The sequence below is a fragment of the Chanos chanos genome, chromosome 2, assembly GCF_902362185.1.
Source record: "Chanos chanos chromosome 2, fChaCha1.1, whole genome shotgun sequence".
Classification (NCBI taxonomy): Eukaryota; Metazoa; Chordata; class Actinopteri; order Gonorynchiformes; family Chanidae; genus Chanos; species Chanos chanos.
The window spans coordinates 16510198-16527412 of record NC_044496.1 but is presented as its reverse complement, the minus strand read 5'-3'; the positions used below and the strand labels follow the sequence as shown (position 1 = coordinate 16527412).

The following is a 17215-nucleotide window of genomic DNA, read 5'->3' as shown; positions in this document are numbered from 1 at the left end:
TGTGTATTAATATGTCGATGTGAGACAAGCGAGACTAAGGGTCACTTCAAGTGGCTTGCTGCGTGGACGAGTGGTCAAATTTTCTATGGGAATAATTTCACGGAGGTTGGATGGTTTCGGTCGATTGCTGCTTTGTTGTCGTCTTTAATTTAAATGTATTTAACACATGATGAATTAAATTCAGCATATATATATATATATGTGTGTGTGTGTGTGTGTGTGTGTGTGTGTGTGTGTGCGTGTGTGTAATACGCTAACTTCGTTTGAGAGAGAAAAGTGCATCCCACACTTAATGGCCTGCTTTCATACTAAAAGCTGATATACATTTCAAATGTTAGGATGGCCTCCTGTTTATTTTGTCTGTTTGCTCAAAATAAGAGAGTGTGGCAAGAGGCAAGAGAGTGATTGTGATAAAACACTCTCTTGTCTGCCACACACGCACAACGTCGACTTTGGGCTTCGGAGTGCGTAAAGCCCCCCTACAGTGGTCAACGTCATTAGTCACAGGTCTTAAATTCATCTGTTCGGAGAAAAGTATGTCCAGAGTTCGAGTAAGGATAGTTTCCCTCGATTTAGTCTAACTTAATTTAATTCTGTATCTTCGTGCCCTCCACGCAACGCCGTAACAAATTATATCAGGTTCTTTTAATTAGTCATTTTATAGAAATAATACGGTAAATCAAGTGCGAGGTAATAACAATTAACAACATAACATTCATAGCAATTCTCAGCTCTCGATACTTTTAAGGCATTAAATCGAGCAAATTGTGAGAATTATCTTCAAAGTTGAAATGGAAGTTCCAGTAAATTCCTTATTTCAGTACATAGGCCTAAACATTTTTTTATTTACAAGGATTTCAGCTTTGTAAATTCATTTTCAAATAGACTCTTTTTTAAGATAATTAGTATTTAAAAACAGGTACGCCCAAAATTGGTCTACTGTTTTCTTGTCAGTGCATTTGCGTAACTAAGCGGACAGTGTTACTAGGACGTCTAACTGAACAGCGACAAGCCCGGTTCACAGTGCATTTAAGATGCTTTTCATATTCGTTTAATGTGAGTTTAAATGCCCAGACGTACGCATTTCAAATTACAGATGCACTTTTATTCAAGCGGTTAAACCAGCATAATAAGGCCCGTCCACAGAAATAAAGCGGCATGGGATTTTTTTTCCAGAAAGCTTTGTGAAAGAAAAAGAAAGAGAAGGGGCGCGAGCAGCTGAGGGTGACAGTTACTTCATGGTTAACAGGATAGAGCTACACAGCCAGAACCACACACTTCTGCTCGCGAGTGTGCGGGGACGCCCGGGAAATGAATGAGACTTTTTAAAACCCGAGATATTTAACACATCTGCTAAAGCGATTCAAGCACAAATCCCCTTACAGCCTTACCCCATGACGGAGTTCAGATTGGATTTTGGAATTATAAAACCTTGAGCTACTTTAAGAATAATTCAGTAGAATAGCCTCATCTATTGATTATTTTTAGAGGCATTAGCAAATGATAGAGGGTAATAACGACGATGATTTTATTATGATGACGTTAATATTGACGGTGATGACATGATCAGGATGCTAGAATAAGAATAAGAATAAGAATAGGAATAGTTACCACAAAATTGCCCCGTCGAAAACTTGAACAACCGATTGAAAGGTTTGAAATTACATTTGTCAGTATTAATCTCCTGTTATAGATTAGGTGAGTGATATGAAGACAACAGCAACATCATCATCACAATCACAACAACAACAACAATAATAATAATAATAATAATAATAATAATAATAATAATAACCCACGCCTAACCTACATTATTTTGTTATTACCGCACTACTATTATTGACGAGATATTTTGGCTTTTATACGCATTACAGTATAAAAGATCTTTTGGCAAAGCCACCACTCATACAACCGAACTAAGTCTGACTCTTGTGAAATAGCCCTGTAATAAGTCTGTATGTGCGTTTTTTACAGAAAAAAGTAACAGATTGAAAGAGACCTGGTCAACATGCAAAATTGATGACTAGACCTTCTTTGTTGGGCGTGCATTGTCTATTACATCCTTATGGAGTCTAATCCAATCATAAATTGCGGTTTTGGTCCAATCAGAGGGCTCGAGGAGCTGCTTTTAAGAGGCTCATTCGGAGGACTTTATGGAGCCTTATTGTTGTGGCTGTCAGGTCTCAATAGAACTGAGCTGCGCGGCCCGTTATAAAGGGCAACTTCAAAGTTGGAGAACTAGACGTAGACAGCCAGTCACACAAGAGAGAACATAGCAAGAGCACAGAAAACTCTCCGTTTACCAGAAACTGGGAGAAGTGTAATTGCTACATTTTGGACAGCCTTCGCACAGTCAGGACAATGATGATCCCAGCTGTTGTTGCGCCGCCAGCCATGTACCCGAGTTTTATGCGCCCCACGCCGTCCTTGCACCCGTCATTGCAGTCGACGTTTCCTGTTCACCCAAGTTTTTTGGTGGAGGACCTACTGCGTATCAACAGACCGACTGTATTACTGAACCGCACTGTTCCATCAACAAACGCCCCTCTGGTTTCAACAACTACGAACACCATCCTGAACAATTCAAATCTGTCCGGCCCAGAGAGTCCTACACCGACTAATGGATCATGCGCGCCGAAAACATCTCATTCTGTTAGGAAAGACCCAGCCTTCCTCAAATTTGGTGTTAATGCGATTTTGGCACCATCGCCAAAAAAAGGTAAGTGTTTCAGTCTCTTTTCTGAACAGAAGAATGAGAGAGGCTATTCACTGACCCAAAACTGTCAGTTAGACTACTAGCAGAGAGCAGATCTTAGAACTGTCAGGGTGACAAAAAACTTCCTTTCTACTCTTAAAACTTTCTGTGCAGCAACGGGTAAAGTCCTATTCCTTTCAATCCATACCTTCAGTTTAGGATGACATGTGGGTATCAGTGTTTATCAGAATGAGTTAAAATACTGTATAATAACCAATGTCACATTTCCTACCCTAACAGTGTCCCCCGTTACGGTTCACGGTGTGCACCCTAAGGGCTTCCATTCTCCTTACTTCGATGGATCATTCTACCCGCTCGTCCGTTCCTCATACTTTGCCTGTGAGTATTTAATGTTTTCATTACATTGGGTGTCATGTACATCTTACATCTTTCCAATTCACTAAGGGCCGACAGAAATTGGTAGCACTGTCAAAACAAATTACCCAAATCTTTTAGCGGCCACAGATACAAATTTGTGGATTAACAGCATTTTCTGGCCCAGCTCTTACATCCACGAACTAACCGGAAGTATCATGGCTGAAAATTACAACAGATTCTCTTCGGTCTAGTAAGCCACAGAGTGTAGCCTACGTTTGCGTTGCAGCGAAACCAAGGTTTTTCCCACAGTGAGGGGACACTCAACCTGCTGACTGCCAACAATGCTTTCAGCACCATAACGAATTTGGTCAGTTCCCTCCCAGGCAAACCACCCACAGTCCCGGGAACGATTGACTTTTACCAGTCAGCAAATGGGCGTTTACCAGTCATGGACTAATTTCCCAATTAACAGCTATTGACTGAGTTCAATATTCTCACAAGACCACATAGAATGTTCGTATATGCGGAGAGAACAGCAACAAGTGTATATGGATAAAGAATTGTTCGTTTAGAAAGAAAGAGAGAAACATCTATACTGTCCCTCATCCTCTGAACCAGACTGAAAGACGATAGCCGAATCAACACATGCACTGAGTTATTTCGGATATTCAGTGTTCAACAAAGTAGCCTAAAAACGTACAAACCATGCGATGGACTACTCAAATTATCATATTCCCACATGTCTTTGTCTGTATATCGCCCTGAAAACTTTTTTGCTGTTGTTGTTGTTAATGTTTTGTTGTTGTTTTTCATTTAGTAAATGCACGTTTTCTAGGAAGTAAACTTAATAAGCTGAATCATTTCAATCATATGAAACGTTGGTAGTCTGTTCTTTCACTCGCACAAATGATAATAGAGTGAGGTTCTTTTCATGGGCCACGCTGAATACGTCAACAAAACAACTCAACTCAACTCAATAGCTTTTCGTGTTCATTTAATGAAAATGATTTGAGGGCAAAAAACGGGGCCCTGGCCATCAGTATTCTGGCATGCAGTTGTGTTTAGTTTGAAAGTGTAAATCTCCTTTTGTTGCAATAATATATGGCTTTACCCGCCTGTCCGGAGTCTTTTCTCCGCCAGTTCATTACTACACAATTACCGTTCACGCTATATTAACTCCTCTATCCTTCTCTGGGGGGCTCCTGAAAAAAGATACTCTCCCTTTTTACCATACCAATGCGGTGTGGATCCGGGCAATGTGCTAATTAGTCACCTCGTGCCATTTCACTCAGAAAGAACAGGGGAATTTCAAGGGAATAAATTCAAAACAGTGATTTCTGTAAGATTTTTTTTCCGACAGATTTTAGGCTACTTTTAATATAAGCAATGCCGCAGTGGGCTACCTTCTGATGTCCTAACGTATTGTTTATCTTTTGCCTTCTTTCACTGAAGTGGTTGATGGGTTACAATTTAATTTTATGCGAAGTCAATTCTAATCTTTCTTTCCCCTTTTTTCCCTAACACCAGCCTCCTCATCAGTTGTGCCTATTCCCGGCACATTCTCCTGGCCGCTTGCTCCCAGAGGAAAGCCTAGAAGAGGGATGCTCCGCCGGGCAGTGTTTTCTGATGTTCAGCGTAAAGCTCTAGAGAAAATGTTCCAGAAGCAGAAGTATATCAGCAAACCCGACAGAAAAAAACTCGCTACGAAACTCGGCCTCAAAGACTCACAGGTAAAAATACGCAGACTCGGTCACTCTTCATTCGTCAGCATGATTTGAACACGTAGATATACTCGTCATCAGTACAGAAAGCAAACATTACACTCAAACAGTTCTTACTTTTAGGCTGTAAAAAGCAACAAATGGGACAATTTTTTGGTGTATAAAAAGTCTCCTTTCTCTGCAGGTGAAAATCTGGTTTCAGAACCGACGTATGAAGTGGAGAAACTCAAAGGAACGAGAACTGCTGTCTACGGGAGGCTGCCGGGAGCAAACCCTGCCCACAAAAACAAACCCTCACCCGGATCTCAGCGACGTTGGGAAGAAGTTATTAGAGGAAGAGGAAGAAGAAGAGGATGAGGACAATTTAAACCGAGAGAGCTCAAACGTACAACGTTTCTGCTACTCACCAACCGGACGTGAGCTATCGGCCAGCAGAGAATCAAACAATTCCTCGCCCTACCTGTCGAGCAAACACTCGGATTTCTCAGATTCGGAGGATTTCATAACAGTTTCATAATGAAAAGTCTCGCGATCTCAACAGTTACAATTTAAACAGTGACTTTTCTTTATCTCAAAATTGTACGGCAACCGAAGGAAGGTTGTTTCCATTTAAAGCGTACAATTACACTACAAAGGAACTGTTTTTGTCCGGGACGGAAAAACACTCACTTATTAGGGGGATAGACCTTCTTATAATAATTTGCTGTGTTGCACAGTCTTTTGGGAACTGTACAGTATTTTGTACAAATATTTTTGTATGGATATTTTTTACCAAGAATATTGAGTTACACGGGCATTTCATATAGCCTAGATATTTTTATTAAAAACTAGACGACTTATGTATAATTTATGGTGTGCTACTTTTGTATGATTATTTGTGTTTATGTTTTGTACATTTTGCAAATAAAGTTAAACATTAATATTTACTGAGACTACTCTTCTGTAATGTAACAAATAGGGACAATTATCATATAGTTCTCACAAATCATTAAACCGTGAAAAATCGAACTTTTTACATTACCTATGTATGCTCAACCCAATCACTTCATATGAAAGTAAGTTCAGAAACTATAAATTGTAAAAAACTGTATGGTTTCAGCTATGCCTGGCTATTTTTCTGATTCTCTTTTCTGAACCATCAATGTTTTCAATCTATCGAGACTAGTTCTAATTCAGAACAACTACAAGAACGGATTCTCACTACCGTTACACTATTCAGAACAGGATTTTCATACATCGGTTTGCAGATTTGAACTTAAAATAGCAAACAATTCCAGCTTTCCAATCTCTGTCATTTTGATATTTTAAATAAATAAATTAATAAAAATTCATTAGTTAAATTATATGTAAACTTAACACATACACATCATAAAACATGTTTATACCGATCATTAATAAATAATCATTAGTTTATTGAAATACAAATAATTTAAGACTGGTACATTGATCATCAGAACAACTGGTTTAGGGACTTCATCCTTTTACAGACTACTACTGACAAACTCTAGACACCAGCTCAGATGAAAAAGACACTGTACACAAAATACTCATTTTCAAGCACTGTTATAAATGGCTAAAAAAAAAAACCCAACAAAAAAACAAAACCCTCAAAACAAACATAATCAAAATGCAGCAGGTTACTCAAATATTTACATAGCTATATTACACAGAAATAAAATGTACACGGCAAAGTACACATTCGTTGACAAGATTGTATAAACGAGATTCATCAGTAGCCCTCTTTACTTTACACCTCTAGTCCTCAGAAGACTCTCATTCCAACACGTCAAACAACACACTGCAGTACTAATTCTGTCAATGACTAATAGTCCATTTGCCTCATAATTCATCAAAAAAAAAAAAAGAAAGAAAAGCGTTAGGCACATATCCTAAAATATACACAAAGTATATACACACCTGCATTTACTATATCTTTGCAGTGCTGAAAATGTATAAAGAACTACTGTATTTGGCTTCCATTTGAAATCCAAAATGATGTTGCATAGGACTGATGACTTGAAACACTTAAACACTGAAGGGTTTTGACATCAGTGTGGCCGACAGTGAGGCCCCGCAGTGTCCACAAAGGGAACAGCTGTGGAAGAAATCAATTACTCAAAATAGTTTTTTCTTATTAATAGAATAATTGTAAAACTGGATTTTACTCTAAGTACAGATGTCCTTAAATCTGGGATCTCACTATATTAAAACACAAATGACAAAGTGAAATGTATGTGCCCTTCAACTGTAAATTTAAAAAGAAAAAAAAAGGTTTTCCAAGCAATATATCTTCAGAGAAGCAACAAACACACCAGTTATCACATATTAACACACAGCATGAATCGTTCTTACAATTAAACATTAAACTAAAGGCAAAAAATTACAAAGGCGCAAAGGTTGATGAGGTATAAAATAACAAACCCTTTTCAAAAAAGTATTCTTTCTCACCACACTGGACTTTTTCACCTGTCTAGAAAAAGATACTTGCCTTTGTGTACCGAACTTCTTTTTTGTTTGTTTACATGCAGGAACATTTGTGCTGACTGATAAAATGTAAATAGTGAGCATTGTTCATTGCCTTTGCATTAATGTCAAACATTCCCTGTGCTGATAAAAATCAAGGGAGAGCTGGGTTACTGTCACTCAATTCCCCTTGTACTGTCGCTCTTGGATCACCTCTCTAAGTCACACACTAGTAGAGCGTCTGATATGAACAAACATGCTACAAAACTAAGAAACTGCTACTAATTGGCAGAACTCATAAAGCAGCAGCCATATAGCCCTGTAGTTTCATAATAACATTTTTTTTTTAGAAAGTATCGAACGTAGTGCCATTTAATCATCATTTTTTTTATTAGCAAAATGAATTAAGGCACCGGGTTCAATTCAGCACCAAAAAGCGTATGAGTGAGCGAGAGAGAAATGAGAGGGTAATAGAGAGAGAGAGAGAGCTGTGTTACAGCAGACACATCTGTAATGAAGACATGGCTATCCTGTGTCATCATGTCATCCTTGTAATGGACCAACATCAGGGATGGAGTTACAGATACACTAATGATATCTGATATGAGGTATAATATCTGATGAATCCAGTTAATTCATTTAGGTTGATACGATGATCAATGAATTCAACTTTGTGCTGTGCTCCTTAGAAAAAAAAAACACTTCACACAATGTGGCGATGGACATCATCAGATCCAGTTTGTCGTAAATGATCCAAGGAAGGACTAAGTGAATGTGAGGATAGCACTGAATGAAACACCATAATGTCTGAATGCAGAGCCGAAAGATAAGACGCTGGTCAAACAGGTGGGGACATTAAGTATAAATACTGAAGAACGACACTTTGTTAAAAACTACTCCGGTACATTTTTATAGTGCTTGTACTTTACTGAAGTAATTCAATTTTGAGGTTTTATACTTTTACTCCGATTAAGTATTTTGAAACATCATACCCTTGATGTCAGACAACAACATTTCACATTAAGGAAGCAATGTTGCTTTTTAAGAGTGTAGTACAAGTGTAAATACTCAAAAATTAATTAACTGATTAAAGAACAAGTTTTGTAAAAATGTACAAATGTACTTAGTAGCTAAATAAAAAGTGCTGTAGTTTTCTACTAGTATCCCTAGTATCTCTACTCAGTGTCCAGGCCTGTGGCTTATGGAGAGATGAGAAGCTACGTCAGTATAACCATAGTTGATTAGCGGTCTCACAGTCTGAGTGTTTTAATACAGCTCACCAGTAGAGGGAGCTGACAGCACCATCAGTTGCTGAGAATGTCATTACCCTGTGTGGATGAAGTTTCCGAGAGGCGTTTGACCAGAATGGAGAAGCAGTCCTCTCTGTTATGAGGTAATGGATCGGGGAGCAGTGTTTCATACAGAATACTCTTCTGCATTCTTCAGATGAGACAAATGGTTCACAAAAAAAAAGGACTTGAAGTATTGTTTGCTATTTGCTTAGTTTTCTATTTGTGTTCTCATTTGGGTTTCCAGCACCCATTTTTTGTTTTTTCACAAAGTTATGAAATGTTAATAGTGGCTGGTTTCTGCTGCCTGAGCTTTAGTAAACATTCAAAATGCGTCTTTAGTGAAACTAAAGGACAAAAGAAGGTAAAAAACAAACCAAAAAACAAACAAGGGTAAATCACAGCGTGGACTCAAGTGAGGAGTCCAGAATGTCATCTTGATGACTGTTGCTATTGGAGTCACTGTCGTAACTCTGAGGGCTGGAGCAGTTCGCTGCTTCCTTCAGTCGCATGAGCATGTTCATCTGTGGAGGGTCAGAGGTCAAAGAGTGCAGAAACTGAGATATGTACATTGGCAGTAACGCAGCTAAAAGGCATGTGAGTGTTATGTGCGTGATGAGAGAGACAGAGAGAGTGTAAAAGAGGTGTGCTCACCAGTGGGTCGGCATCACTGTCACTCTGTGTGGACTGTTTGTTGAGACCCTCTCTGGAGGCGGAGTATCCATCAAAACCTACATCCTCTGGGCGGAGCTGCAGCAGCGATGGCCAGTCTGGTTGCTGAGGGCTTGATCCCCATGGAAACGTCTCCAACACCCATTGTGCAGGGTCCTCCCATGCTGTTCTCCGTCCATAAAGCTATGGGGAGAGAGAGAGAGAGAGAGAGAGAGAGAAAGAGAAAGAGAAAAAGAGAGAGAGATTTAATAGGAAACAACACTACCTCAGCATTGTAATTTCATAGTATAATTTAAAGGTAGAATTTACCTGTAGTCCCTCTCGGACTGCCTCCAGCATGTAAGGGATGATGGAGTAGTTCCACAGGTCAGTGAACCACACCCTCGAACCATCAACATCCATTGGGCATGACAGGAACAGACGGGGTCCTGGAAGAGGCAAGTGGAACATTGTTCAACGCAAGTCTAAACAACCCATATCAAATTATGTAGAGTATAACGTAAATGAATGATTTTTTAAATACTGAATGAAAACAATAGACAGGCTAGAATCATGGACATTACAACTGAATAACTGACCAGAAGCTCTTCTGATCATATTCATTACTTTCACTGCATATTTTATTCACTTAATAATTGCTTTTCTCACCAATGGTGACATCAGAGGAGCTGTGAGCCTCTAGGAAGCGATTCAGATGATGCCACACGCGTGGTACCCAATCAATGATCTTCACCAGCTCCTGATTACGTGTGCGGCTGCTAATCTCTGTCTCAATAAGCTTTCTCCGCAAGAAACGGCCCAGAAAGCCTTTCACTGGTTCCATGTGATTGGCACACAGCACCCATCTATGGTGGATGTGGAGAAACAGTCTTGTAATAATTGTAACAGTAATAATAAAAATAACCTTTTAATATCACTGCTGCCTCATTCCATAGTGACAGGCAATCATTTTAGTGCACAGATTAAACACTGTTCACAGTTTCCTTGTCTTTTAAGCAATCGTTTGAAGAGATTCAGTGAAAATGGTAGTGACGGTGACAGTGATGAACTGATGCCCTCTGCTGGTTATTTTGCAAATAAAAACTACATATTTCTACCTGCTGTCAACATATGGTGCATACACCAAACAAAGGGACATTTTTTTTTATACCTGAACTTAAATCAATGTAAACATTTACTGTAAAATGCAAAATTTACAGAAAGTGGTATAACTGACATGCATTTACTGCATAAAGAATGTTTCATTTTGAGGATGCAGGTACCTGAAGTTATGATGGAGCTGCAGGTTGGGGGTTGAAGACATAACCTGACTCATTGTACCAATTATGTAAGGGCTACAGAGAGAGAGAGAGAGAGAGAGAGAGAGAGAAGGCAAACAGATATTAAGCACTTTATTATAAATATACCCATGCAGGTACCAAAAATGACAGTTATTGCTGTATGCATTGTGTGTGTGTATGTGTGTTTAAGTGTATGCCCCTAGTGTCTCTGTGTGTGAGAGTGTGTGAGAGAGAGACAGAGAGAGTTCAGCGTGTTTCCTGCCAAAGAGTGTTCATACGTATGTATGTAGGGGGGTGTGTTGTCCTCACCAGCGCTGGTATTTGCAGTTAAGCAGGCCATTAAAGATCTCTCCCAGAGAGCTGACGTGATGGAGATTGTCCAGAATAAGAACGAGCGGGGCTTCGGCCTCCTGACCATCAGTACTGCACTGGTCTGCCAGACTGGACAAATACTGACGCAGCTCCTGAACACAGACAGACCGGTCTACTCAGCTACACTTCAAACACCACACTCACATACGTACACTACATTTGAAACTACAAAGTCTTTTGACATATTAATATCTATAAACATCTTTATGTGGGGACTAGAGTTAATTAACTGAATTGTGCCCACCTTGCTAGACTTGTGGTCGACGTTGAAGGTGACAATGGTACTCTCCCCGGGCACTTTGCCCTCCTGCAGTACTAAATGCTCGGCCAGGCGGGCAGCAAGGTAACTTTTGCCTGTGCCGCTGGGGCCAGACAGGATGATCCTGTGATGCTCCTGAAGCAGAGAGATGTAGCGCTGCAGTATGGGCTTAGGGATCAATGTCTCAAAGACCAGAGAGTCCGGCGCCTGAGAGCTCACACCTGGTACAGCAAGACAGATCCGCACACACAGGTTACACAAAAACATAAACAGTTTTCGGAAGTCTAACAATCAAGAGTGCAGAGAGAGCGAGGAAGAACCTGTGTGTGTGTGTGTGTGTGTGTGTGCATGTGTACCTTTAAGAGAGATGTTGATGGTGTCATTCTCTCCCACTAAGTATCCACAAGGCAGTAGCTCAGGGGTGCTGGCTCCAGCGGAGGGTCGTTGGATATCTCCGATGCGGTATCCCTCTACACTATCAGAGCCTAGACCAAGCTGACTGACTGGGTCAACATGCCTGATATACTCCTAACAAAGCAAAAATGGATGACTATATATTAATACAGAAATTGTGACAGCTCATGTTACACTGTTATGACTATAAATATGAAACTGCTGTATTAACCATGGCCGTGTCATTCGAACGAGGATTTTGGTATAAGTCAGCACAAAAGTAAAGTGTTGTTACCTTAAAGAGGTGTTGGACCACACCATCCAGCACATCCCACTTAGTTTTGCCACTGACACCAATGCAGCCAATCAGGAAGTCTCGTGTTCTGCAGTCCTGAGGAGAACAGAAAACATCGCGTCACATATACAGCCAGACTCAGGGCTGTCCAGTCGTAACACTGCCTCCAAATTATGTCTGAATGCTGTCCTCCAAATGTCCTAAATCATTTTGTTTGATTAGAAAGCATAACAAAATATTAAGTATTCATCCACATGTTCTTCTAAGTGAAATTAAGTGAGTGAGACAGGTGGTGACATGTCTTACCTCTCTCCATGTAATGTCGTCCTGTAGGCTGACTACAATCTTCACATGTCTGCCTTCCTTACGAGAACTGCCATCTCCACCAGCATCATCTAGTAACATGTCTGAGCACATGGGTAAAAAAGATATTAGTGAAGCTACAAACACACAAACAAAATCATTTTGAATGTTTACTGAACAAATTTCAACACATGAAAATGTCTGATGTTCCCACAGTTTGGGTCATTCAAAACAATTAAAAAAATTAACTCTGATGCTGACATTTGATATATAGGAGCTTCCTGAGTAGCTAAAGAACTGAACTAGGATGCAATTTCAATCTCCCCACAAGGTGGCAGCAACAGTAAGGACAAGATCAGGTGTGCATCACACAAAACAGATTGGACACACACGCACACATGCAGTCTCTTACCAAAGCTGGTGGACTCTGTGAGGTTGATGCTGTGTTGGGACAGTCCAGGAGTGGGAGTGGCCGTGGGGTGCGTGATGGAGGCTTGGGATGGGGCTCTGCTATAGCTGCCCTGAGTCTCCAGCTTCAGCCGATCATTCTCTGCCTTCAGTTTCTCAATCTCAACCTAGTAAAGGACAACATCACATGTCACCACAAGCTAAGGTGTCGTTTCTTATCTCAACACAGATCATATGCCATGATACAAAAACATCTTTTTTTCAGTATTTTCATTGAACCTCTCAGTGTCTGACCTGCATGCGGTTCATGGCCTCGCGGAGCTGGTCCAGCTGGTGGGCGGAGCTAAGTGCCTCCAATCGGATGTCCGTCAATTTCATCTCTTTCTCCCTGAGCTCACTGCGTAACTGCATCACAGTCTCTGCCTCTGCATCCAAACAGTCAGAGATTCTACAGAGAGAGAGAGAGAGAGAGAGAGAGAGAAAGAGAGCAGCCACAAGAGAAGGATAGCAGAAAACAGTTATAAGTACCTGTTTTTTTAAGAAGGGATTTACATGAACAAAAATATCTCACATTCTCATTCCTAAATAGTGGAGGGCAACGTACAGTGAATTAGAGTGGGAGTTCCTGAGCAGTGGTGTGGAGGTTGTGGATCCATTGTGAGGGAGTTTAGGGGAGGAGGGGAGAGAAGAGTCGGTCATCTCCTCGATGTCAGAGTGTGAAGACGCAGACTTTGGCGACTTCTTCTTACTGAATGCCTGCTTGAATGAACTCCGCAACTGCAGCAAAGCAAGAGAGAGCAGAGCATGAGTGTGTGGAATTAAACAGAAACACTCCCACACACATCAACAGAAACACACAGTGAAAGGGTGAACGATAAGGCAGCAGGGAGGGTGAAAAAAGCAGGGATTAAGAGGAATAAAACCATAAATGCAGAAGTCTGTCTCTCTTTGCAGTTTTGAAACTGCTCTGGAACTGATAAGCCATCATAAATACTAAGGATACGTACATGGTGAAAGATCATTTGTTGCTCATTATACCTCATTAGTTTGTACATGGTATCTGCATGAGTACAAAGAACATTTGAAAGAACATTCTAGCAGACCTCAGACTCAATAGAGTCTGGGTTGATGCTTGACAAAACACAGCCCACCTAAGAAAATGTGCTGAGAAAAGTCCCAGTGAAATCTCACTGATTATTAAGTCCCAGTGAAGTCTCACTGATTATAAAGAGAAAAGTCTACTCAGCAGAGTCTGGTTTGCATTTCAAACCAAACTCCTTTGAGGTTGCTTGCAGAAGAAGGAAGAAAGAGATACATACTGGGAAAAAGAAAGAAAGAAAGAAAGAAAGAAAGAAAGAAAAAAGGAGAGAAAGAAAGAAAGAAAAATCATGTTAGTTAGGCTAGGGTTAGTAATCTACAGCACTGTGAAACTGGGTTAGCCGGGAAGGGTTAAGCTGGATTCTCTAACAGCCAATCTTACCTCATAGACCTGCCATATGGAGCGAAAGCACACAAGGAAACAGAGAAAGACACAGAAAGCACAGGTTCAGGAGCGTGAGTGTGTGTGTGTGTGTGTGGGCATCTAGGTGGTGGGAGTATGACGCAATTGCAAGCTTAACTGTTCCAAACTGCAGCTTGCAGCTATTAGCACAGACAGATCAGGACGTTTGGTTTAACTGTAGCAACATGAATTCATAGTTCTTTTTACAGAATGTCCTTTCTGAAGTATTTTTAAGGGAAAGGCCACCAGTGGAAGCTACACAGTTGCTGCCTTCTGTATAATCACAGAGGAAAACAGGGGGGGGGGCGGAGGGGGCAGTACCCCCTCTCTGTCTCGGGGGCCTTACCAGCATGCCCCCATAATCTACCCCCAACCCCCATCCTTCCTCTGCAGTATCTCCAACACCTGTGCTAACATTCTCCTGAACAGGATACAGACTGCAAAGAACATGACTACACAACTACATCACAAATGGTCTGTTCAGATCTCCTTAATCGTTCTAGTAAGCAGCACAGGAACAAATCTACATAATCAAACCATTAACCATCTATGGCTCTAAGTGAACACACACACACACACACACACATTAAGAAACATAACGTCTGGGGAAAGTTCAGGGAAAACAACTCTTTTAATTGCTAATACAGGATCCAAACACACAAATCCCCTATTCAGACATTTGTGAGCAACAATACTGCAGTAGATCCTGTTGTCAGAGATGTCATCACTGACTTTTGAAATTTTCCTCATTTAAAACTTTCATTCAGTGCTGTGCTGATGTTGCTCACAAAAGCTTTGTCATGGAAAATCTGCAGTTCTACAGACTACGTGTCATACGTATTCATCATCTGACTCCTGTCCTCCGGCACACGACACGAGCTTTAGCCAGAATGACGCAGCAGAAAACAGGAAACGCAACATTAACGTTGATACTTCAGAACAAAAAAAAAAAAAAAAGCATCATTCTATCACATAAAGCCGTGTCAACAAAACTAGCCTCTGCGTTATTTCATTAGACAGCAATTACTCAAGTGTCACTCTGCTGACTCCAAAAAAAATGGAAGGATTCTTTCTGTATCAGATCACCGCAGACTAAACAAAAACACACTCCTGCACGCACAAAAAACTTAGTTAACACACAGATGTTCGGAATGATACACAGTTCATGACAGACAGATTTGTAAGAATGTCAGAGATACACACGACACGTCATGGAATGCATATATGAAAAACCCCGCTGTTGTGGTATTGTGTGTTTGTATGTTCGTACATGTCATAGGAAATGAGCTCTTACCCAGTTTTTCTTTTTCTTCTTGCTGTTGGCTGTGTCGGGGTTGTCCATGTTGCTGCCCAAACTGGAGTGACTGGTGGCACTGGTGATGCTGGACACACTGTCCGAGGAGTGCTGTCTGCGCATGCGCAGGTCTGGCACAGGGGCTGAACCATTACTGCCACCTGCCAAAACAATCACACCAAATTATTCACAAGCAATATCCTATTTACTAACAGCAGATATGACACATTGCATATTGGACAGTGTATATGTAATATATTGTGTGTGTATATCTACTAAGAGTTACACCCGTTTGTGGTGATAGTGCGGTACCCTCAAACCAAAGCTAAAATGACTGCTTAGGATTGGTCCATGATTAATAATATAAAATGAAAACACATATGATCTAATAACAAGCTCTGTGTAGTCAGTTATATGATGTAAGGTTTGTGTGTGTGTACGTGGTATGATGTGATCAGTATTTGGTGGGCAGTAAAAGCAGGGTGTCAGGGAGCAGGGAGATGCTCTAACCTGTGCGCTCAGACTTGCAGGTGAGCTCAGGTGTGTTTATCACTCCATTAATAGCTGCCTGGGCCACAGCGTTCTGCTTCTTCAGCAACTCAATGGTCTTCCTCAGCTCATTCAGCTCAGAGTCCTATCACACACACAAACACGCACACATCACTAACCAGTGGAGACAAGACTCCTAAAAAAAAACCCAAAAACAAAAAAAAAACCACAGTGTTTTGTGTATGTCCATGAAAGGTTGTGTTTTGGGATTTTTCTCACTTTCTGCTCAGCAGTCATAGTGAGGCTCTTCAGTCGAATGGTCATGTTTGCCAAACTCTGTTCAAAAGCAGCAACTAGGTGAGCCTAGAGAGAGAGAGAGAGAGAGAGAGAGAGTGGGAGAGAGAGAGAAAGAGAGAACATAAACAAATGGCAGACAAATGAACCACAAATTTAACCTGCACAGAGCTTCCTTTCCATAGACATCACCACAAACAGACACGCTCTCTTTAAAACTCCAATTCTACATAAAACCCTGGACAGTCCGTCACAGACCAGTGAAAGAGTACTTAATTCAATATTCAGTATTTCTAACAGATATTCATATTACCATCAATTTCCATTTGATCCCTTTTGACCTGGGCGCAACCTCGGTGCTCGTCTGATTCATAGAGTGCTGACACAAAGTACTCAGACAAAGGCAGCATCAACCTTTTTTTTAAAGCATTCTTCATATCCCTACCATTATAAAGAGCTAAGGCCATGCTAACAACAAACCGACTCGAACCATTTTTCCTATTCCTACCATTATAAAGAGCTATGGCCATGCTAACAACAAACCAACTAAAAACCATTTTTCTTATTCCTACAGCTAAGGCTGTGCTAACAACAAACCAACTAAAAACCATTTTTCCTATTCCTACCATTATAAAGAGCTATGGCCATGCTAACAACAAACCGACTCAAACCAGAGCCAGAGTTTTTCATATCCACTCAGCCATTAAAACACCTTTCTCCCACCTCACAAACAGGCGGCAGGGATGGTTCTCGTTTTCGGGGGCCGTGGCCCTGTTCTTTGGGCCCTCCTCCTGCTCTGCGTATCCGAGAGGGGTAGCTGTTCAGGGGGGACCAAGTCACAGAGTTGCCCCTCTTAGGGCAGAGTTCTCTGGAGGTCATGAGAACTACACCCTTAAAAGTGGTTGGTTGCGGAGGATGTTGGATTTCAGCCTGTTATGGAGCGGTACTTTAAGAGCTGAGCAGTCTGCCAGGCAGCAGAGCGGCAGGTTGTATTAAGCACCAAAAGGCTCCTCCTCATGCTGATAGCTGCGCCAGACAAAACTAGACACTGCATAGAGACCTTGGCATATTTCACCAATGACTGAGATCCCCATTCTCTGCTTTTTTTC

General features: G+C 40.9%; 2 protein-coding genes across 2 annotated transcripts in view; one reads left to right on the top strand and one right to left on the bottom strand.

Annotated features, from left to right (window-relative positions):
- The first annotated feature begins 2361 nt into the window (after nucleotides 1-2361).
- On the top strand, nucleotides 2362-5311 carry dbx1a (developing brain homeobox 1a). The gene is made up of 4 exons (XM_030766881.1): nucleotides 2362-2719; nucleotides 2996-3094; nucleotides 4601-4803; nucleotides 4979-5311. The coding sequence occupies exons 1-4, from the start codon at nucleotides 2362-2364 to the stop codon at nucleotides 5309-5311; spliced, it is 993 nt and encodes a 330-aa protein (XP_030622741.1).
- A 3633-nt stretch (nucleotides 5312-8944) lies between these two features.
- Nucleotides 8945-17215, bottom strand: part of nav2a (neuron navigator 2a) — a 75764-nt gene continuing 67493 nt past the window's right edge. The window contains exons 23-38 of the mRNA XM_030765111.1: nucleotides 16092-16175; nucleotides 15834-15957; nucleotides 15324-15466; nucleotides 13133-13305; nucleotides 12823-12976; nucleotides 12533-12695; nucleotides 12124-12224; nucleotides 11818-11913; nucleotides 11486-11657; nucleotides 11115-11350; nucleotides 10808-10962; nucleotides 10481-10552; nucleotides 9867-10063; nucleotides 9528-9646; nucleotides 9201-9401; nucleotides 8945-9070 (exon numbers count right to left, since the gene is read on the bottom strand). Of these exons, the coding sequence (XP_030620971.1) occupies nucleotides 8945-9070; nucleotides 9201-9401; nucleotides 9528-9646; nucleotides 9867-10063; nucleotides 10481-10552; nucleotides 10808-10962; nucleotides 11115-11350; nucleotides 11486-11657; nucleotides 11818-11913; nucleotides 12124-12224; nucleotides 12533-12695; nucleotides 12823-12976; nucleotides 13133-13305; nucleotides 15324-15466; nucleotides 15834-15957; nucleotides 16092-16175 (2316 nt within the window). The remainder of the gene's footprint in view (nucleotides 9071-9200; nucleotides 9402-9527; nucleotides 9647-9866; nucleotides 10064-10480; nucleotides 10553-10807; nucleotides 10963-11114; nucleotides 11351-11485; nucleotides 11658-11817; nucleotides 11914-12123; nucleotides 12225-12532; nucleotides 12696-12822; nucleotides 12977-13132; nucleotides 13306-15323; nucleotides 15467-15833; nucleotides 15958-16091; nucleotides 16176-17215) is intronic.

Bases quoted from the DNA above. Each gene is read 5' to 3' on its own strand.
- dbx1a (XM_030766881.1), top strand. From the start codon at position 2,362: ATGATGATCCCAGCTGTTGTTGCGCCGCCAGCCATGTACCCGAGTTTT. The intron at 2,720-2,995 runs GTAAGTGTTTCA...CTACCCTAACAG, and splicing joins GGCACCATCGCCAAAAAAAG to TGTCCCCCGTTACGGTTCAC. The intron at 4,804-4,978 runs GTAAAAATACGC...CTTTCTCTGCAG, and splicing joins TCGGCCTCAAAGACTCACAG to GTGAAAATCTGGTTTCAGAA.